The sequence below is a fragment of the Electrona antarctica genome (genome assembly GCF_951216825.1).
Source record: "Electrona antarctica genome assembly, chromosome: 13".
NCBI classification, from domain to species: Eukaryota; Metazoa; Chordata; class Actinopteri; order Myctophiformes; family Myctophidae; genus Electrona; species Electrona antarctica.
In genome coordinates this window covers 32,613,099-32,636,372 of record NC_136794.1, presented here as the reverse complement: position 1 = coordinate 32,636,372, position 23,274 = coordinate 32,613,099, and the positions used below count along the sequence as shown (strand labels likewise).

Genomic DNA, 23,274 nt, shown 5'->3' with positions numbered 1-23,274 from the left:
CAATAAAACAAGGCACAGAATGAAGGAGTAGGGCCGGCAAGAAGCAAACTGTGGCTTTGCTATGAAGGCATGGGGCCAGAGTCACACACTAACATAAAGAAACAGGGGGTGACAGGGAGAGAGAGAGAGAGAGACAGAGATGTATCCACCAGAGCTTGGGTGCACTAGCTCCACAATAAGACAAAGCACAGAATGAAGGAGTAGGGCCAGCAAGACGCAAACTGTGGCTTTGCTATGAAGGCATGGGGCCAGAGTCACACACTAACATAAAGAAACAGGGGGTGAGGTGACAGGGAGAGAGAGCGAGAGGTATCCACCAGAGCTTGGGTGCACTAGCTCCACAATAAGACAAAGCACAGAATGAAGGAGTAGGGCCAGCAAGAAGCAAACTGTGGCTCGAACCTCACCGCCAGTGGCAGGCTACTGAGGCATGGCACGCCCAGAGCTGCGTGCACGCATGCACGTGCACACACACACAAACGTGCACACACACACACAAACGTGCACAGGCCCACACAAGGAACAGGATGCCCAAGTGATTGTGGAGAGGAGACGAGATGTGTCAAGAGCTCAGCTGCTGTGGAGAGGACAGGGGAACGCGGAGGGTACCACACACACACAGGCATGCAGTGCACGCATCGACAAACATTGAAATGTCTAACTTCTAAATAAAAGATGGCAGGGACACAAGGGGTGTGCACAACATTTGGCATTAATTCACACACACACACACACACACACACACACACACACACACACACACACACACACACACACACACACACACACACACACACACACACACACACACACACACACACACACACACACACACACACACACACACACACACACACACACACACACACACACACACACACACACACACACACACACACACACACACACAATAAAGAGACTGCTGATGGATACACCAGTCAAGGGTATACCACAACAGACACCTCTTTGACAGGCTGTCCTTTTCACTTCCCCTGAAGCAAAGCGTCCCTGAATATCTGCTTGTTGCAAGAAATGTCGTTCAAGGATGCCAGAGGCAGGTTGGGAATGGCTACATTTTGTCTGGACCACATTATGGCGGGGCCAGCCGTATAAAGGTGAGTGTCGCCGAGTCCCTGTCCGATTGTCTGATTAATTGAAAATGGTGGACCCTGTTGTAAACAAGTGTAATGTTGTGCTTTTATTTGAAATGTATCCATTCTGCATACTGTGAATACATTTTTCAATGAATAAATCAAGCAGACTTTTTTTTACACCATTACAGAAATTACACCATTGGTCGCCCAGTTGGCCTAGAAACGAAGAAGCAAATCGTGAAGCAATCTTACCTCCAGGCTATAGCATGTAGTCTATTCTAATAACCAACCGTTTCTACAGTGTGTGTATTTGCCCGTAAAAATAGATATGTACAGACCGGAAAAAATATTAAGCAGACACATCTGACAACGTTTCATTTCCCATTCACGTGTCATAACATGAGCTGTGACTGTAATATAGCTCTAAGTAGTTTGTGTAGTCAGGTCACTGCTGTGAACACAATGATAGCCTCTCCTCTATTTAACATCTCCGGCACCCTCCCTCCCCTTCAATTTGATTATTATAATAAACACATTTTTATAGCACCTTTCATGACATAAATGCAGCGCAAAGTGCTTTACAGAGTAAATAAAATCACACCCGTGTGAACTGAGTGGTGTAAGGGGTTTCAAGGGTTTCAAGGGTCTCAAAGACTGAATGGCCTTTAGGTCTGATTCTGGTAGGGTCGTCTTCTGATGTGATGATTTGTGACCATGAAGCTGATTCAGCTGGAGTTTTTTTCGATGTGAGGTATTATATAAGGTAAGGTATTATATAGCCTGATCAGCTCTGATCTGACGTAATGAAATCACACCCGGATGTGATTTCACAACTGGTTGTTTTTGCGCAGAGAAAATGACCACGGTTGCTACGGTCATCCAGTTCACCCGGGTGTGATTTAATTACGTCAGAAATTATTTTGAACATAGCAACCATGGTCATTTTTTTATGCACACAAAAGCCAGTTGTAGGAGTGGTTTACACCACTCAAAAAGAGAAAAGCAAAAGACTAAAAATAACATAAAAAAATCACACCCGTGTGAACTGAGTGGTGTAAGGTTTTATATAGCATGATCAGCTGTGGTCTGACGTAATGTCTGACGTAATGAAATCATTATTATTATATAAGGTAAGGTATTATATAGCCTGATCAGCTCTGATCTGACGTAATGAAATCACACCCGGATGTGATTTCACAACTGGCCTTTTTTGTGCAGAAAAAATGAGCATGGTTGCTACGGTCATCCAGTTCACCCGGGTGTGATTTAATTACGTCAGAAATTATTTTGAACATAGCAACCATGCTCATTTTTTTCTGCACACAAAAGCCAGTTGTAGGAGTGGTTTACACCACTCAAAAATAACATTAGAATAATATCATAGAACATAAAACATTAAAATAATATCATAGAACATAAAACATTAAAATAACAAAAGGCAAAAGGCAGCAATTCAGGCAGAACGGTGAATAACAGTTTTAAAAAATTCAACTAAAAGCTATGTGTAAATATTTCAGAGATTGGCCAGAAAGTTGGTTGAATTAAGTTCATTGCGATCTTAAATTCCTTTAGGGTTTGTATAACACTGGGTACGAGTGATTAAAGGCGTGCTGTGTGTCTTACCCAGGCCCCGAGGGTTTAGAACTCTGCCTCAAAACCAACCTATAGTCAAAGGCACGTCTTTTTCACTTGACACTCTCTCACTTCTGTCAACGTTTCTGTGAAGTCAGGAGTTTGGGAAGGAAAAAAGGTGCTCGGCTCATACTTGACATTCAGGTCAGGAGCGTGCAAATAGAATTTAGAAATGGGCAATGTTTTCTGCTATGAATGCACCTAGACGCCAACCTGACAGCGTAGCTGGGGGCGGCTGGGGGGTAAATTCAACTAGGACAAAACCTAGGAAATATACAGGAAGCAGTGACACTCTAACGAGAGAGTTACAACACTCCAATAGTCTTCCATTTTTGCAACCGTAGGTTGCAGTTTACTATGAAAACCTGCGTTTCATGTCAGTCAGTCACACCTTGTATCAGTCAGTCCGTCCGTCAGTCATGCCTCGTGACATGCTCCATATATGGCCGTCTCCATATATAAAGATCACGACACAGACCTCATCACCTAGATCTGCATATAATGAAGTCGGCCAGCAACTTTACATCTGGCCTCACAGACACCATGCTGATCTGATCTCATCAAACCCTTAGATCTCCATATATGGAGCTGACCTGTTCTGACATTCCGTATGCTGATCCTTCTCCCTTTTGACTGATACCTGTCCATTCAAACTCTAGACGGACCCACTCCAAAGTCATTAGTGCAGCCGGCAAAAACTAGAGTTCTCAAATCTCAACAGGCCCGAAAATTAGGGTCCGGCCCTACATGGGCCCCAACTGCGCTGGCCCGAGGCCCCACCTGGCCTTACTAATTAGTGGCAGCGGTGGCCGAACGGATTGCGGAGCGGTCTTGATACCGGAAGGTCGCCAGTTCGAATCAGCGGTCCGACACGTTAAAATTACCACCGCTGAAGTGCCCTTGAACAAGGCATTGAACCACTACGATGAAATGTTCTATGAGCAGGGCCTGGCTGGAAACAAGTTCTTGAGCTTAGCCCAGATACCCTGGGTAAATATAGTAATCATTTCATTTCATTTCATTTCATTAGCACACATTTTACGGCCTACCCGGCCGGAAAACAAATCTCATTATGGGCATTCCCAGAACTGTTGTTTCAGCGCGACCTCGCCCTTTAGGGTGTCTTACTGGTAAATGATTGAATAAAATATTCTATATTCAATCATGTATTGCCAAAACCAGCTTAGAATTGATTTAGAATTTGTTTGTGTGTGCTCAGAGCTTTCAAACAACTTTGATGATGTAATTTCATCAAGTCACTGATGTTCTGGAGGGTTTCATGTTCACGTCTTCCTCGTAGATGTTTGGACTTTGGGTCATGTCAGTTCATAATTATAATAGATCATCCTGGCTGGCTGAAAACAAAGGATCGGCCAACCAGCCCTGGTGTCCTCTCTGCTTGATCGACTGCTGAGCTCAGCAGAGGTGGAAACTGCAGACAGGGGCTGCAAGAGCTCATCTAAAACGTATCAAACAGTATGGGCACAAAACCTCGCTACGTGATCTATTATCGACCATTATGAATAAAAGGTTGTCTGTCACCTTACTAATCGTGACATTCTTTTACCAGAAATAAATGCAGTCCATCTGGAGCGAGACAATAAAATCTCAGAACTAAGATTAAAGAGCATCAATGCAAAGTCTGTCCTCACGTACAGCTCAGAATGCTGGGGAGTGGTTCAAAGTTGAATAAGTTCCTTCCACAAAGGGTGCTTGAGAAGAATCTGCCAAATCTCATGTTATGTTATGTTGATGAACTGAATACATATGACCTCAATGGAAACAAGTCTGCAAGGGCTTTTTTGTGTAAATCCTTTAAGACCATGACTACTTCGACTACTCAAATCTTAAAAAGGTACAGTAAAAGTAAAAATCTGGAATGAACCCCACAGTTCATTCCAGGTTGGGACCTTAGGGCCACTCACTTCATAAATATTTCATATATGCTGCTACAACAGTACCTTCACAGGAGTCTGTCTTTATTTTATTTTTGTTTATTTATTTATTGAGCACACAGCTCAACATTGGTGTGTTTTAAGTTTAACTGACATTTTCCTTCTCTCAAGATTAACTATTTTGTAACAGCAATTCATGTCTTCTTGTACAGAAAGTAATTTCACCCGCTTTTTTTAAACCTCTAATCTTGTGACGTGACAATAAACTTGACAATCGACTTGTGCCCTCACCAAAGCATTCCTCTCACCAACCATCTGTCTGTGTAAGGATGATGGGGACCTCTGGAACATACTGGCTGTCCCTGCGGAGCACAACCTCTCACCGTTCTGAATCTGGTGCTGAGCATGTGGGTGTCTGTGTGCTGCTCCCAACTTTCATTGATCATGTAGGAGTGCACAATCTTTAAACACTTCAAGTTATCCTATTAAACTTTACTGGTGTAAGACATTAGCTGCAACAAACAGTGTTTTACACAGGCTATGAATAGGTCCCACATTACATTTTCTATACATTTCCTGATTGTTCAGGTGCATTCACAAAAGGTACAATGCTACTCATGCTCTATTATTTTATGCTGTGATTTGATTTAATGAATGGCATGGGAGGTATATGGTCTTGACTCTTGATGTATGTTTCTATTTACTTATTTGACAGAAGTTTGCCACTTGTTAAAGTCAAAATACCCAGGAAAGACATCCTTGCATTTGTTTTAACCATAGCGGATGGTCTCTAGAATATATGATTAAAGTCAACTCCATAAACGAATACAAAACAGAAAAAGTACCAAGATCCTGGCACTGCCTCATTTTTGTCTCCACCAGGCCGAAGGCATGGGGAGAGAGTATGTTTTGCACTCCGTCCGTGTGTGTGTCCGTCCGTCCGTGTGTGTGTGTGTCCGTCCGTCCGTCCTTCCTTCCGTCCGTCCGTTACCAGCTAATCTCCGGCACCGTTAACCCGGTCGATGCCAAACTTTGCACAAACACTCCCTGGATGCCAACGATGAACCTCTGCCCCACATTTTCCACAACGGCCTGTTATAGCGCCACCATGAGGCAGCTTTTCACATTTTTACCTAAAACTGAACCGATCTGCGTGAAACGTTGCATGCACACTCCCTAGAGGCCAAGGACAAACCTTTTACCTGCATTTTCCGCATCTGCCTTTTATAGCGCCACCAGGAGGCCGACTTTTGTAAAACACAGTTTTGGATATTACTCCTCCAGATTCTGTCCAAAAATCTCACAAATCGTTACACAATATCTCTATGGTCATGTGCTCAAGTCGGATCTGTCTGATATTTCATATTCCATCCTAATTGGCTATAATTGGCTTTCACAGTTTGCAAGATTGCCCCGTTTTCAACAATAGCCTCAAATCATGAACGCAGCATGCAATTTACGTGAAATCTTTCACACATGTTCTTACTAGGCTGAGGAATATATCCCACCCTTTTCACATTGGCCTGTTATAGCGCCACCAACAGGTTGATTTTTGCAAAACACATTTTTGGAACAAAATGCCTCAAATCGGTACACATGATCTCTGTAGTCATGTGATCAAGACGAGTCTGTTGGATTTCTCAGATTGTACACTGATTGGCTAAGATTGCCTTCCAAAGTTTTCAGGAGTGGCCCGTTTTGTACAAAATGCTGCACATGTCCTGCTCATCCAGAATTCTATCCTCAGAGATGCTATGAGTGATCTGGCTCTGCATTTCCTCAACAAAATGAAGAAAAAAAAAACATCCTCCTAAACATTTTGCCAAACATCACACACACTCCTATCCTCCTGGTGGAGACCTGTGCCCGGAAGGGCACTTTTTCTAGTTGTATTTTATTTCATTCGAGTCACCACAAAGGAATGAGTTGAAATGCCACCGGCACCTACTACGTGCGCCATGTGTAATGCTGCGGCCCCCGATGTTATGGTCTTCGCTCGTAGCGATTTTTATTGAAGAAGAATTGAATCGGGTGTGATACAGCGAATGAAAGCAAACTCCCCAAGGGTTATGGAGATGTTTTAATTTTTTTTTAAAGGTTGAGAATTGAGCGAACAATGACCATTTCAAATCTCAACGTTTTATCGAAGAGCTCTGAGACCTCAGAGACAGTAAATACCGGTAGGTCCATTTTGACAAGTTAGAGACCAGACTTACCGGTGGTTGGGAACCTCTGCTCTAGAAAACTATTTCACAAATCAAATAGCATGTGAACCAACATGTATAGTCGTACCATCCTCCATTAGACAACATAGCACAGTCTTCTCCTTCCCCACTGTCATTAGGATTTCGTCGACTAAAACTAAGACAAAAATGTTCGTCGACTACCTTTTTCCACTGACGAAAACTAAATGGAAACTAAATAAAAACTAAGCTATGATGACTAAAACTAAGACTAAATATACTGACAATTTCGTCAACAAATAAAAATTAGACTAAAATGTTAGGAAGGGACTAGTGGACAAGAGATCCAGTATAAGTCATTTTACAATTAGTTGCATGCTGAAAATAGACCTATAGATCTACAAGCTCACAAGTTGTGGGCTTGTAGATCGGCTATTTTCAGCAAGTGAGAAAAAAGTCATTATGACGGCATCACGGCCCACCTAAATACATTTTGTTCGACTAAATCGACTATAGAGTTAGTTATATATTAGACTATAACACTATAAAACGTGACTAAAATGTGACTAAAACTACATGAAAACTATTCAAGAGACTATGACTACAATTCAATTAGCTGTCAAAAACAACACATTTCTGGCCACTTTAAATTACTATCTTTGAGAATCTTTGAGAATTATTAGTGAGGACCTATTATATGAAGATAGGTTGAAAAGTGGTGAAGTGGTCCTTTAACAAACTGATTTGGACCAAACCCAGTTTCATCACAAACACTTTATTGATCTATCTGTCTGTGGTGTTAAAATAAAACAGATGGCTGTTATTCATTGATTACATGTTACATTACATAGTCTCCCCTTTATCTGAATAATGGAAATATGAATTATCCTCTTGAACCCCAGCATGGCTATTATGGGGGGAATATTTCCCAAAATAGCAGATCTACAAGCTCATTGTCTATTTGAACCCCCTCACCCCCCCACAGGCGGGTGGTAGCTCCAGGCACCACAAAGGGTTAATCAGGTGCATACACAACTATTACTAGTTAATGCATAACTCTAGAAAACTATTTCACAAATCCAATAGAGTGTTGACCCACATGGATGGTCGTACCATCCATTAGTCAACAAAGCACAGTCTTCTCCTCCACGGTCATTAGGCTCACCAGAGTGCCAGTACCTGTATAAGTAGAAACATTAATACATTACAATACCTTCACAACAATGATTTCATCTGAATGTTTAGTTTTTTTTTATCATGACTTCAAATTATATTACATTATATATTTACATACAAATTAACTGGACAATGAAATAGACAACGGATACAGAGTAACTGTTGTATTATAGCCTTTGATTCCATTTAGAAATAAATATGAAGAGGAAATAATGTGAAATGTAGTTTGCTGACAATAAATGTAGTTAAATTGTTTTCTTTAACCCATTCTGGACGGGAACCCCTCTTGGGGTTCTGTACAGTATGTACAGTATTAAAGAAATGTGATGCTGCTATATAAATATTTGTTTTTCAGAAAACTTAGGTCAGTATTTAGAAGGCGTTTTTAGAATCGGCCTCAGTAGAATAATGAAGGTAAAGTCTTACGTTGTGGTCAGTGGTGTTCCATCCACCCACTTCCACACTCCTTCTGTCTCGCTGTCGGTCAATCCAATCCACACTTTCTTGTTTCTGCCAACGAGTCTGTCAACAAAGTCCTGGACAGACAAGCAGCTGGTTACTGAAGTACAATGTGTACAATACTAGATGTGTGTCTCAACTAGATGTACACTTACAGCACACACACACACACACACACACACACACACACACACACACACACACACACACACACACACACACACACACACACACACACACACACACACACACACACACACACACACACACACACACACACACACACACACACACACACACACACACACACACACACACACACACTGCACCTGCTTCTCTCTGCTCTTTATGGTCATCAGGTCAGATTGCCAGGCTGTACAGAATGTTCTGCTGTCCTCCCAGGTCTTCCTTCCAGTAGAGATGTAGTAACACCCATCACCACCTAAATGTGTAAATCCATGTGATTCTAACAACAAAATATAATGTTAGACACTGTTTTTAATGTGATCAGATTAATGACAAAATTATGAACAACATGATATAAGAATGTATAAAAACAGTGACGTCTTACTGACCACAAAGAATCCTCTTGGTATGTCTGGTCAGTAACTCATCATAACTAGTCTGCAACTGGTCTCTCTGTTCAGTCATGGTGTTAAGTCTGGTCTCTAACTTGTCAAAATGGTCAGTCTGTTCGGTCAGGTTGTCATGTCTGGTCTTCCACTGGTCTCTCTGTTTAGTCATGGTGTTAAGTCTGGTCAGTAACTGGCCTCTCTGTTCAGTCATGTTGTTAAGTCTGGTCTCTAACTTGTCAAAATGGTCAGTCTGTTCGGTCAGGTTGTCATGTCTGGTCTTCCACTGGTCTCTCTCTTCAGTCATGGTGTTAAGTCTGGTCAGTAACTGGCCTCTCTGTTCAGTCATGTTGTCAAGTCTGGTCTCTAACTTGTCAAAATGGTCAGTCTGTTCGGTCAGGTTGTCATGTCTGGTCTTCCACTGGTCTCTCTGTTTAGTCAGGTCCAAATCTGCAAGAAGGATAATCAACACACTGATTAGTTTTACATCCAACTTTATTGCATTTGACAATGAGACAAATAGAGGTGTCCGGTTGCCACAGGGGTGAAGTTCTAGTTTTAGATTTTCATATTTTAATCTGTCATGTAGCCAGAGGCGGAACAACCCGGTTGACCACACGACCGGGCCTTGTCAGACAAGGTGTCGGACAAGCTAATACAAATAATATTTATTTTTATGCTGCTGCTGTGCAACTTTGCAAGCACCTGTCCGCCGCTCCCGTCCGCAACAAAAGAATAAGTCCCATTTAGTCCTGCACCATCCCGCAATTTTATCGTTTCATATCGCTAAACCATAGTCTCACATGGCAGCGGTGGCCGAACGGATTGCGGAGCGGTCTTGATACCGGAAGGTCGCCAGTTCGAATCAGCGGTCCGACACGTTAAAATTACCACCGCTGAAGTGCCCTTGAACAAGGCATTGAACCACTACGATGAATGTTCTATGAGCAGGGCCTGGCTGGAAACAAGTTCTTGAGCTTAGCCCAGATACCCTGGGTAAATATAGTAATCATTTCATTTCACAATCACAGACATTGCGCAGCAGGGCGCACACATATGAGAGAGAGAGAGAGAGAGAGAGAGAGAGAGAGAGAGAGAGAGAGAGAGAGAGAGAGAGAGAGAGAGACAGAGAGAGAGAGAGAGAGAGAGAGAGAGAGACAGAGAGAGACAGAGAGAGAGAGAGAGGGAGAGGCTGCGTGTTAAAAAAACAAATAGCCTGCTCATCTTTGTGTTCTGTTTCACCTTATTGCTGAGTGACCGTGACGCACACAGAGCAACAAGTGGTTTAGAAGCGAAAAAGTCTGTTGTGGAGAAAAGGAACTCCACACATGCACTTCTCACAGAGAGTGATTAGCCTACTAATGATTGACAGGTGCTGCCACTTTGGGAGCGTGGCTGAGGATGTCTGTTGGAGAGAGTGAGACAGACTCCACAGTGCTTGTCCAGCGCAGTAGGGAAATTATACATTCTCATCAGACATTCATATTTTGCTATTATAGGCTATAGCTATAATCTCTGTATCTGGTTAATTGCGGGAGGATGCGGGATTCGCGGGGGCCCGCTGGTTTTATCTGTCGTGAGTGACTGTGTAAAAAATCATCCATCGATCATCTGACAGCCCGGGCCCCCAAGAGGTCCGGGCCGGGGGGAGACCAACCCCCCTTCCCCCCCAGTATCTCCGTGCCTGCATGTAGCGTTTGTCATTGTAAAGTATCTATGTGTCCACAAGGACAGACAGGACCAGGTCCTAAAGGTCCACACTGCAGTCATTTATTTTGGTGTTGTCGGACAAATGTCTATAATTTGGGCGGTATATTCTCTGGTCAATGCACTCCTAAAGCTCATGTTTTGACTTATTGCACGCACGCACGCGCGCGCACACACACACACACACACCAAATCTTCAAATATCAGACTTTGTATTGAACTTTCCTGCATGTGTTCTTTTTGGCGAACTGTTAATAAAGTAATCAATCAATCAATCAAACTATTCCTGACTCAAATATGAGACATAATGATACAGTAGTGTTTATAAAATGCTACTCACGGAGTATGACCAGGACAATGATGCCAGCCAATAGGAGCAGCCCCACACACGCTGCAACAGCTTTGAAGACATTCTTCTTAAATCCTGAATGTAAACATCAGACACATTTTCACTATTATTGTATACATTAAGGCAGAGCACATGTATTGTGTTGCTACAGTGATATGATTGCATGTGAATACATGTTAGTGTACCATTAAACACATCCAATAAAGCATTGATATTAAAGAGAGGCACTGTGATTTGGCTTCGCCGACACTATACAACTGCTATTGCGTAAGATCGATAGATGTGTTACTTAAATCATTGTATTATTATTATTAGTAGTAGTAGTAGTAGTAGTAATAGTATTCTTTGTTTTTACCTCCATGCTGTGCTGTGTTCCCAGGGTCAGAACCTCGGAGGTTTTCGTAGACGGTTAGTTCTATACCTCCATGCCGTGCTGTGTTCTCAGGGTCAGAAACACTGAGGGTTTCATAAGTGTCGTCGGTCGGTTCTGGTGTGGTGTAGATGTCTTCAGACATTTTAGGTTGAGTTCAGTTGAATTTCTGAGTTGAATTGAGTTGAGTTGAGTTTCTGAGTTGAATTGACTCCAGTTGAGGTGTACACGTCTTCAGATATTGTAGTGGGTTTTCAGACTGCTCTCCTTGTACAGCTTGATGGAACAGAAGTCACAAGAGAGGACGTTGATGATGGACTCTTTGAGAGAACAGCGATGTGGTAAAATTGCACTGCTTCTAGCCAATCAGAAAGCAGCTACTGTGGTGTGAATTTCCTCAGCAATGATGCCGGTGGATTGACCCATAATATGTGTCAATCCACCGGCATCATTTCTGAGGAAATTCACAACAAAGACATGCACATCCCCAACCCAAACTTGGGCAGGTGTTGAGCGACTATAACAGACACTGAGGAAGATCATTGTGGTGTTGAGTGACTATAACAGACACTGAGGAAGAGCATTGTGGTGTTGAGTGATTATAACAGACACTGAGGAAGAGCATTGTGGTGTTGAGTGACTATAACAGACACTGAGGAAGAGCATTGTGGTGTTGAGTGATTATAACAGACACTGAGGAAGAGCATTGTGGTGTTGAGTGACTATAACAGACACTGAGGAAGAGCATTGTGGTGTTGAGTGATTATAACAGACACTGAGGAAGAGCATTGGACTCCAAACGTCAGTCACTTTAAAGAAGTCCCAACTATAGTCATTTGAATTTCATACTTTGATGTTTCCGAGTGATTTGAACCTGGGCAGGAAGGCTATTTCTCAGCAGAATGTTTAAGGATTCCTAAATGATTCTTCCTTGTATTGTTTCATTCTGATGGTGTGAAAGAAAGGCTGTTTTAATTGTATTGAAGTATTTGAATAGTCTCTTTTCACACTTTTATACTAAGACAATTTATTGGACTGTAGGCTGTTGGGGTCAAGGTCGGGGTCGAGGTCAGGGTCGAGGTCAGGGTCGAGGTCAGGGTAGTTTGTATAAGTGGTGACCCTCTGAAGGACAGTTGCACCAGATAGAACCCTTCAGAAAGGCCTAGTTGAACTGAAAGGGTCAATGACCTTTATAGTTTCTTGTGTGAGAGAGAGAATAGAGAAGTTGGCATAGTGGCATTATTGATGAAGACATGTCTGTGAGAGAGAGAAGAATAGAGAAGTTGATATTGTGGCATTATTGAGAGAGTCTTACTGTCAGAATCAAGGGAGAGACAGGAACCCACAGGGGAGACGTTGTCAATTGCAGCACTGCCAACTGTCTGTGAGACACACATACTGACCCAATTCACACGTACGCAACACATCAGGGGGAGAGAGAGAGAGAGAGAGATCCACTGGTGAGTGATTAGAGGGATTGACTATTTTAATTTGTGATGTAGTCTGTCTTAGCTATCATATTTTTATGGAAATCAATATGGATATTGTATAGTAATCCTAGGCACACATCAGTGAAGGCCAATAGGAAAGTCACCACACATCAGTGAAGGCCAATAGGAGAGTCACCACACATCAGTGAAGGCCAATAGGAGAGTCACACATCAGTGAAGGCCAATAGAAGAGTCACACATCAGTGAAGGCCAATAGGAGAGTCACACATCAGTGAAGGCCAATAGGAGAGTCACACATCAGTGAAGGCCAATAGGAGAGTCTCCACACATCAGTGAAGGCCAATAGGAGAGTCTCCACACATCAGTGAAGGCCAATAGGAGAGTCACACATCAGTGAAGGCCAATAGGAGAGTCACACATCAGTGAAGGCCAATAGGAGAGTCACCACACATCAGTGTTTTACTGACTATCTCCTTACAACAGTGTTTTACTGACTCTATACATCTCCTTACAACAGTGTTTTACTGACTATCTCCTTACAACAGTGTTTTACTGACTCTATCTCCTTACAACAGTGTTTTACTGACTATCTCCTTGCAACAGTGTTTTACTGACTCTATACATCTCCTTACAACATGAAAGTGTAGAATTCTGGGATTTCCAACCAGGCAAAGGTCCAAAGTAAAAACAGATGACGAGGTAGACCACTGTAAAACGCAGACAGACTTTAAATACAAACTTTGCACACACACTCCCTGGATGCCAACGATGAACCTCTGCCCCACATTTTCCAGAACGCCCTGTTATAGCGCCACCATGAGGCAGCTTTTCACATTTTTTACCTAAAACTGCACCCACGATCTGCGTGAAACGTTGCATGCACACTCCCTAGAGGCCAAGGACAAACCTTTGACCTGCATTTTCCGCATCTGCCTTTTATAGCGCCACCAGGAGGCCGACTTTTGTAAAACACATATTTTGATATTACTCCTCCAGATTCTGTCCAAAAATCTCACAAATCATTACACAGTATCTCTATGGTCATGTGCTCATGTCGGATCGGTCCGATATTTCATATTCCATCCTAATTGGCTATAATTGGCTTTCGGAGTTTGCAAGATTGCCCCGTTTTGAACAAAAGCCTCAAATCATGAACGCAGCATGCAATTTACGTGAAATCTTTCACACATTTTCTTACTAGGCTGAGGAATATATCCCACCCTTTTCACATAGGCCTGTTATAGCGCCACCAACAGGTTGATTTTTGCAAAACACATTTTTGGAACAAAATGCCTCAAATCATCCAGTTGCCATCAAAGGCGTATGAAGAAATGGCAATCGGTACACATGATCTCTGTAGTCATGTGATCAAGACGAGTCTGTTGGATTTCTCAGATTGTACACTGATTGGCTAAGATTGCCTTCCAAAGTTTTCAGGAGTGGCCCGTTGTGTACAAAATGCTGCACATGTCCTACTCATCCAGAATGATATCCTCAGAGATGCTATGAGTGATCTGGCTCTGCATTTCCTCAACAAAATGAAGAAAATTGTTGCAAAAACAAACAAAAAAACATCCTCCTAAACATTTTGCCAAACATCACACACACTCCTATCCTCCTGGTGGAGACCTGTGCCCGGAAGGGCACTTTTTCTAGTTTGTATTATAATCGTGCATTAGATTACTATACTATTGTGCTATAACTGCACAGAATTGTCTTGTGATGATTTGATCGTTATATTGATTATCAATAAAGCCCAATGCCTATCGTCTCTATACAGAACTGAAGATGGTCAAAATAAAAAGCCTTCCAATCCAGGCATAAGCTTACTCACAACTGTTTTCACACAGATTCAACCATATAGATAAAACATGGTAATGATGTTATATGGAATGGAGTATTTATTTTGTGTTATATTATTTTGTATTCGCCCATTAATTAAGACCTGAGGCCGATTCTACAAATGCCTTCAAAATCCTAACAGTTTTCTGAAAAACTGATAGCGTATAGCTTACATATCGCTACAATGGCATGCTTTCCCGGTTTTAATGGGTTGGGGTATATAATTTTGGTATCTTGTATTATTTGAATTATTTTGTATACTTTGTATTGCTTGATCATTTGTGTTTCGCAAGGTGGAGACTTGGTGGAGAGGCTGTTGGACTGGGAGAGAGAGTGGGTTAACTGGCTGGTTGACACCAGCTGCTTTCTGCACAGGGGAGTTTAAGCTTTTAGTTTCTTTCTGCGGGAATTGGTTGCTCCCAGCTTAACCCTGCTGATGATTCCATGACGCCGAAGCTGTGGCAGCTAGAAGAGCCCTACTGAACAGTTCATAATAATAATGAATTGCATTTTTATAGCGCCTTTCCAAGTGCTCAAAGCACGTTACAATGATTAATTCATTCATACATTGGGAGGTGAAGCAGCGAACAGTCGACGCCAGCGTCCTCACTTCCCACATTCACACACCAATGGTGGCAAGCTCACACCGACCAACTCATTGGAGGCAATGTAGGGTTCCGTGTCTTGCCCAAGGACACTTCGACATGTGGACAGGAGGAGCCGGGATTCGAACCGCCGACCCAGGGATCATTGGACGACCTGCTCTACCTCCTGAGCCACAGCCGCCCACAGTTAGTGATGACATCTCTGAGGGACAGCTGAACGGCAGACACTCAAATCTTTCCTCCCACCAAAACAACCTTTGCTACTTCGGACTCACGAAAGACCTCCTTATTTTTGTGCTTTTTACCCCATTTTTTTCTCTCCAATTAAATCGTCGTGCCAATTGATTCCGGCCACACACTTGATGTGGTACTTGTCACTGTTGTATCTTACCGACTCACCTGCCAGTGAGGATCCCCCACCGGGAGGATGTAGAGCCTTCGTCCTACTCCTCCCGCTCAACTCTCCCTGATGACAGCACAGTTGCTGCCCCAGCCCAGAGGATTCCGTGCAGTGACAATTATCAGTTGCACCATGGTGGATTCAAACCTACAACCTCCACGGTGGTGGGATAACAAAAGATTGTATTGTTTGGAACCTCTGTGAAAGAGACTTATTTACTTTGGGTTTACAAGTAGTTATAATTTCAGTTCACATTTCAGTAAATGTTTATTTTCTGTTGTACAGTTGTCCCTTAGTTTATGCTGTGTCCTTTATTCCCCTAAGGCGCTAAATAATTGGGTGGAAATAGTCAATTTGGAGTGTCCTTGCCTTCTTTGGAATACATTGAAATACCTCTGCTACAGCATGCATATATTCAATGTTCATGGTCACCTGGTGCAGCTGAGTGGAGAGCTCCTGATTCAGTTTAAGCAGTGTTGTCGTGAATGAAAAGTACCAGCCAGTAGCCTGTTTGTTTATGCAAACCAAGAATTAGATGGTGGGAACTGCAAATAAGTTGGCTTCTCTTCTCACAAATCCTTTTTCGTTTTTCATGGACAATTCTCATTTTTTTTTCCATCACGTGTAATTCCTGTCACTGCTCACCCCTACAGTTGGTCATGTGGGCGGTGTAGACAGTCATTTGTCTCCTTACTATACACACTAGTGTGTATAGTAGTTTCCAGGAGACTCTTTTCACCTGACAGTGAGAAGTTTCAGTGGGAGGACGTACTGCATGTGGAAAAACACCATTTATCCCCACTGAACAGACAACCTGACCACCAACCTACAGTATAGGAGTCGCTAGTGCAGTTACCGGCTTCCCACCCATGAACACAGGGTACTGAGGATAATAAGTATATTGGTTACGTTTATTCGTTTAGATAATTTATTGCTGGTTAATTTATGTAAAGAATCAAAGTTTTTGTTGCAAAATGAATCAACGAAAATTAAATAAAATGAGGCAGAATTAGCTACTGTGATTTCCTTGGTTCCTTTCCTTGCCAAAGTTATACTGCATTTTTTGTAATTAATGATAAAGGGATAACACATCTCTTAAGTACTGCCAGGTTTTTGGTTAAAGATTACAGGCATACAGTGTGGCTAACATGTTCCTAGGATTTTACACATTTGGCTCCACAGAAAAAGCCTGTCATTGTGTAACCTGTCCAAACATGTCCAAGTAGAAACATTTGTATACTTGTATTAGCAGCAAAAAAATAAAAATAACGAAAAAAGACAAATATTGCCCTGTATTACAGTAGACACTTTTGTCTGGTCAGCGTAGCATCACTCTGCATTTTTACTTGGGACAGCACAACAATACAGGACAGGGTTATAACTTAAAACACTAATACCTGCTTTTGGTGAGCCAAGTATGTCTGACTCGTACAGACATGAATATGAGGAACAAGAGGAGGAATATAGTAACGTGCTACTGTGTGTGTCGTATCGATTTGAACCAAATGGACAGAGAAAGTCATGCAGAAATATGTGGAAAGGGTCACTGAGGTTGTGTATGACAGAAATTACTGCTGGTATACAGCTGCAGTATACACAGGACAAATGGGAGCTCTGGGAATTGTTTGGTGATGTCAACAGAGGATGAAAATGAAAGAAAAACAAAAAACTTTGACTTTCAAATAATAGTCCATCCTGCGTATCGTAGTGTGTGCACCCAAACTACGACTTGAGACTGCAACCACCGATAGGCTCACAAAACATCTTGATGGTGGTAACACTGTATAGGAAGGCCGGGTATATAATGCATTGTAAACACATTCATAATGCATTTATATGTATATATCCGGTACCCAACCTTCCTACAGTTCCTATGCAGCTAATATTAACAAGTTCACAACTAAAGCAATTTGCAGGCGTGTCACACAGATTTGTGCAGTGCTGGTCAGCAGGCTGTGGGTCCACTTCCCAATGCACTACAAACACTCAGAAAACAGCCACAATTCTTTCTATAATGGACAAACCTCGACATCAGAAAAAGTCTTTTGGAATAGTACATCTAATGTTAAAAAAAAAACTAAATATTATTTTAAATGGCCGGTTATTCATTACAGTATTACATGTATTTCCATATGAGGACCCTGAACATCTCAACACCTACCCAGGTGGGCCTCGAGTTGCAAAACGAACCATTGATTAGTGTTAGTTTGAGTAGATTTCTTTTGAAAAATGACTTAAATATTTCCTGAATTAGGCTGCAGCCCAAACATATTTGGTAAAATTCCCTAGATGTTCCATGAATTTATCAGATATGTATCAACACTTGGTACTTGGCGAGTGTACTGTTAAGAGTTGTGGTCATGTGTATCTTAATGGCATAACATCGTAAAAAGGACCGTGTGGCTTAATGGCTAAAACATTAGTACTGATTAGTACTGAGGTTATTAGCCGTTTCCTGCAGGGCCCCTTCTATAAATAAAAGGCATACAAGTAAACAGTTTTTTCGCAAGCCGTTTCTGGCACATTGCAGCATCCCATGATTCCCATAGCCTATGAGCAGTGATACAGTCTGATATCCTATGGTTCCCATAGCCTATGAGCAGTGATACAGTCTGATATCCCATAGCCTATGAGCAGTGATACAGTCTGATTCATCCCATAGCCTATGAGCAGTGATACAGTCTGATTCATCCCATAGCCTATGAGCAGTGATACAGTCTGATATCCTATGGTTCCCATAGCCTATGAGCAGTGATACAGTCTGATATCCCATAGCCTATGAGCAGTGATACAGTCTGATTCATCCCATAGCCTATGAGCAGTGATACAGTCTGATTCATCCCATAGCCTATGAGCAGTGATACAGTCTGATATCCTATTTGAATTCATCATTCACACACACAGACACCCAAGGCGAGAGCTCGTACTCACAGCTATATCTGAGCACCCAGCTACCAGCGAGCACACCCAGGAGGGTGGAAAGGGTGGTGGGCATGGGTCCGTCTGGTACCACAACATGGCTCACTGGGGGAGGGGGGGGGGGGGGGGAGAAAACATATCTCAATCAGGTACAGTGTACACACACACAGACTCACAGGATAAGTAGCATACTGGATGGGTACAAAGTAGAGTGCCTGCCCTGCGCCCTGGTTAGTCACAAGCATACAAGCATATAAAAGGAGTGTAAGTGTATCATTACATTCAACATCAAATCTCAGGTGGAAACGACAATGTCATTTCATTCTCCTTCACTTGTTCAAAAACAGCAATGAAACCTTTCCTTTTATTATTTTTACAACCTTTTATATACCTTTTATGGGGAGGTATTTGAAAGACACAGAGTCTGACTATTAAAATGCCTTTGTTCAGATTGCTGATTGACTGCAATGATATGCAAGTCTGAGAAACCGCCCAATTCATAAGAGACTGAGACAAAGACACAGAATTATGAGTTAACCCATTGATGCCTGGTGCAACCTATACGTTGTTCTACCCTTGATGCCGGCGCTCTCTCTGTGTCTCATCAGCTATTGTTATAATTTAGCTATTGAAAAATAGCAGATCTACAAGCTCATAGCGCGCCACCGAGTGGCGCGCTATGAACTTGTAGGTCTGCTATTTTTGAAAAAACATTTAAAAAAATAATGAATCAAAATTTGAAGGTTTTCAGAAACCTTAGGTCAGGCCCTAGAAGGCGTTCCCAGATTCAGCCTCAGGTATCAATGGGTTAATCAAAAATTAAGCACAGGCTTATTGCCTCTTCAGTCAACAAGCCGCAGTGGCTGACAACTACCAAATGACTATAATTATATCTCCGGGGCGAAAAGATCCTTGCATAGTGCGTCAAGTGTGGATTCGCCTCGCCTTAAGTTCAACACGCCAGTGATTTTCTGAAAGCGTCAACTTCAATCCCCTCCGGTCAGACTTTGGAGACGGGGAGAGAAACACTCCTAATTTCCATTACTGTTTGTTCGTCACTCTGACAGTGCTTCCAAACGGCTTATGAGGAATCGCTTCAATTACTTTTGCATTCTGCTGTTCTTCCAGCCATTACTAGGCAACAGTGAAGAAGCTGCCACCTCGGCTACTCTATCAGAATGACATATGAAGCTATGAAAGCTCTCACTAGTTACTGCTGTGGTTCTGTGAGTGATAATCCTTAAGTAGCTACCATCTGGAGGTTCTCTTTACTTCACGCAAAAAAGGTCAAATATAGCTGGTAAAACTTAAACGTCTGGGTGGGATGTGAGACAAAAACTTCCATACTTCAGAAGTATCAAACACTATGAAAATGCTACAAACACGGGGACAATTCAACCAGCAGTTTAGGAACATCCTTCAGTGGATGTACCACTTCAGACTTCACCTCACCCATTTACACTCCTCTCCTTGTATCCGATTCCCTTCTTGTCACATTGTTCAATGCTTAAGACACTAGTTTACTATACTTGTTCACACGTTTGTTATTTAGATACGTTTTTTCTTGACCACAAAAGTTGAAATGTCATTTAGTTCACATTTAGTTTAGACAGATGCTACTGTAGGTTAGATTATTTTTTACCAGATATCCTAGTTTCACTGAGGCTCATTTTGCACTCTACTTATGTGACGATTTACCTTGTTAGTGGGTTCATGCTTACTCTGATGATCTCGCGCTTGTTAAGGGTGTCTGCTAAATGCTTAAATTGTACCTGAGCCGGAGAAAGCCTCCGCTTTTTTTCCTCCCAGTAGCCGGCCCAGTTTGGCCACTTGGTTCTGCTGGGCTCGGGACAGTTTACTGGCCAGAAGCACCACCTGCTCCTCCCTTCTTGCCACCACACTGCTCAGCTAGAACAGTACACAACAAAATAGCACACAGGGTCAAAAAAAAAAGAAAGAGGATGCACTCACCCACATAATGAAAAGTCTTGTACTCTAGAGGAAAGGCGTCAAAGAGAGAAAAAAGGACGTTGGTCTTTTTTAAGCAATGGTTAGTCATTAAAATGTGCTGTACCCCAACTAGAAGGGTTCATCTCTGTGGGGACCTACAGTACGGAACATCGACGACATTATGGTTTATGAATGCATGCATCATTTAGTTTCAGTCTCATGTTTCTACTACAGTAGGTCAAGGTCAAATCTGACTTCATACCAGTTTAATCTTGTGCCATACACTATTCTAATTCCCATGTGGCCCTACCGAGGCTGGAGGAGTAATCGCTGTGCCAGCAGGGTCGGGTCCTTCCGAGACTGTCTGGAACACTGCCTGCATCTCCGGAGTGACTGCGTAGTCTGCCGGCCGCTTTCCATGCAGATTCCTGTCATTAAGAAAGAGGCTTTGTTTTACTTGAAAACAAATCAAATAAAACATGCACGCACACACACACACGCATGCGCGCACACAGTAAAATTGCAGTCTGTGTGTGTACAGAGGGCAAAGCCAAATATATAAAGATGGATAACATCATGACAGGTATACCCGAGTGTGTAAGCACAAGACTGGTATTGTTTCTGCTTCCCCGTGTGCGTGAATCCATGTCTCAGTCCTGTTCCACTCCAGTGCATACACACTACATATATAGATGCTAAAGGTTACATTTACTTAACCATGTATCCCCTATACACTTAGTAAAACGGACCCGAGTTGGGTCCCCCAGTCTACACCAAGCTTGTGAGCTTGTAAATCCACTCAGAATTCCAACATCCCATTATTTCGTCTGTCAGGTTAGTGTTAGGTTAGGGATAGGGTTAGTCATAATGGGGGCCAGTCGGACCAATGGGACGTCTCAAAATAATGACACGTTACCACCAGAATGTGGATGCTGCGGTTCAAGTGGTTAATACACTTTCATGTACATTTCTAAATCATTTTTTACAGGTGTAAAATACATATTAGAAGAATAGGGACAAGTTAGCCGTTGGCCGTCGTTCAGTGATTAGTTAGTTCATTACAGTGCACGTTGTTAACACTTTGGCACGCCATGTATCTGTATGCACACAGTGGTGAGAACATACACGTCATGTATCTGTATGCACACAGCGGTGAGAACATACACGCCATGTATCTGTATGCACACAGTGGTGAGAACATGCCATGTATCTGTATGCACACAGTGGTGAGAACATGCCATGTATCTGTATGCACACAGCGGTGAGAACATACACGCCATGTATCTGTATGCACACAGCGGTGAGAACATACACGCCGTGTATCTGTATGCACACAGTGGTGAGAACATACACGCCATGTATCTGTATGCACACAGCGGTGAGAACATACACGCCATGTATCTGTATGCACACAGCGGTGAGAACATACACGCCGTGTATCTGTATGCACACAGTGGTGAGAACATACACGCCGTGTATCTGTATGCACACAGCGGTGAGAAAACATACACGCCATGTATCTGTATGCACACAGTGGTGAGAACATACACGCCATGTATCTGTATGCACACAGCGGTGAGAAAACATACACGCTATGTATCTGTATGCACACAGCGGTGAGAACATACACGCCATGTATCTGTATGCACACAGTGGTGAGAACATACACACCATGTATCTGTATGCACACAGCGGTGAGAACATACACGCCGTGTATCTGTATGCACACAGTGGTGAGAACATACACGCCATGTATCTGTATGCACACAGTGGTGAGAACATACACGCCATGTATCTGTATGCACACAGCGGTGAGAACATACACGCCATGTATCTGTATGCACACAGTGGTGAGAACATACACGCCATGTATCTGTATGTACACAGCGGTGAGAACATACACGCCATGTATCTGTATGTACACAGTGGTGAGAACATACACGCCATGTATCTGTATGCACACAGTGGTGAGAACAAGTTGCCCATGTATCTGTATGCACACAGTGGTGAGAACATACACGCCATGTATCTGTATGCACACAGTGGTGAGAACAAGTTGCCCATGTATCTGTATGCACACAGTGGTGAGAACATACACGCCATGTATCTGTATGCACACAGTGGTGAGAACATACACGCCATGTATCTGTATGTACACAGTGGTGAGAACACGCCATGTATCTGTATGTACACAGTGGTGAGAACACGCCATGTATCTGTATGCACACAGCGGTGAGAACACGCCATGTATCTGTATGCACACAGTGGTGAGAACACGCCATGTATCTGTATGCACACAGCGGTGAGAACACGCCATGTATCTGTATGCACACAGTGGTGAGAACATACACGCCATGTATCTGTATGTACACAGCGGTGAGAACATATACACACCATGTATCTGTATGCACACAGCGGTGAGAACATACACACCATGTATCTGTATGCACACAGTGGTGAGAACAAGTTGCCCATTTACAATCTCATAAGGCCAGAAGCACGTTAACAGCATGCCCATATTCTGGGCATGCCAAAATAAACATTCTCCAAAAATAGCTAATCTATGATCAGGTCATATTGCGTTGCAACGTGCCACGCTATGAGCTTGTCGATCGCCTATTGACGGCGATCGACTGGAGGGGGCATGGTACTGTATAGGGCCCAGGGGGA

The 23,274-nt window shown here is 42.7% G+C and overlaps 1 protein-coding gene across 1 annotated transcript in view; it reads right to left on the bottom strand.

Annotated features, from left to right (window-relative positions):
* The window catches only part of bard1 (BRCA1 associated RING domain 1), a 49,790-nt gene that overhangs the window by 4,106 nt on the left and 22,410 nt on the right, over positions 1-23,274 (bottom strand). The window contains exons 7-9 of the mRNA XM_079519115.1: positions 20,915-21,032; positions 20,427-20,562; positions 18,667-18,759 (exon numbers count right to left, since the gene is read on the bottom strand). Coding sequence (XP_079375241.1) covers positions 18,667-18,759; positions 20,427-20,562; positions 20,915-21,032 — 347 coding nt within the window. The remainder of the gene's footprint in view (positions 1-18,666; positions 18,760-20,426; positions 20,563-20,914; positions 21,033-23,274) is intronic.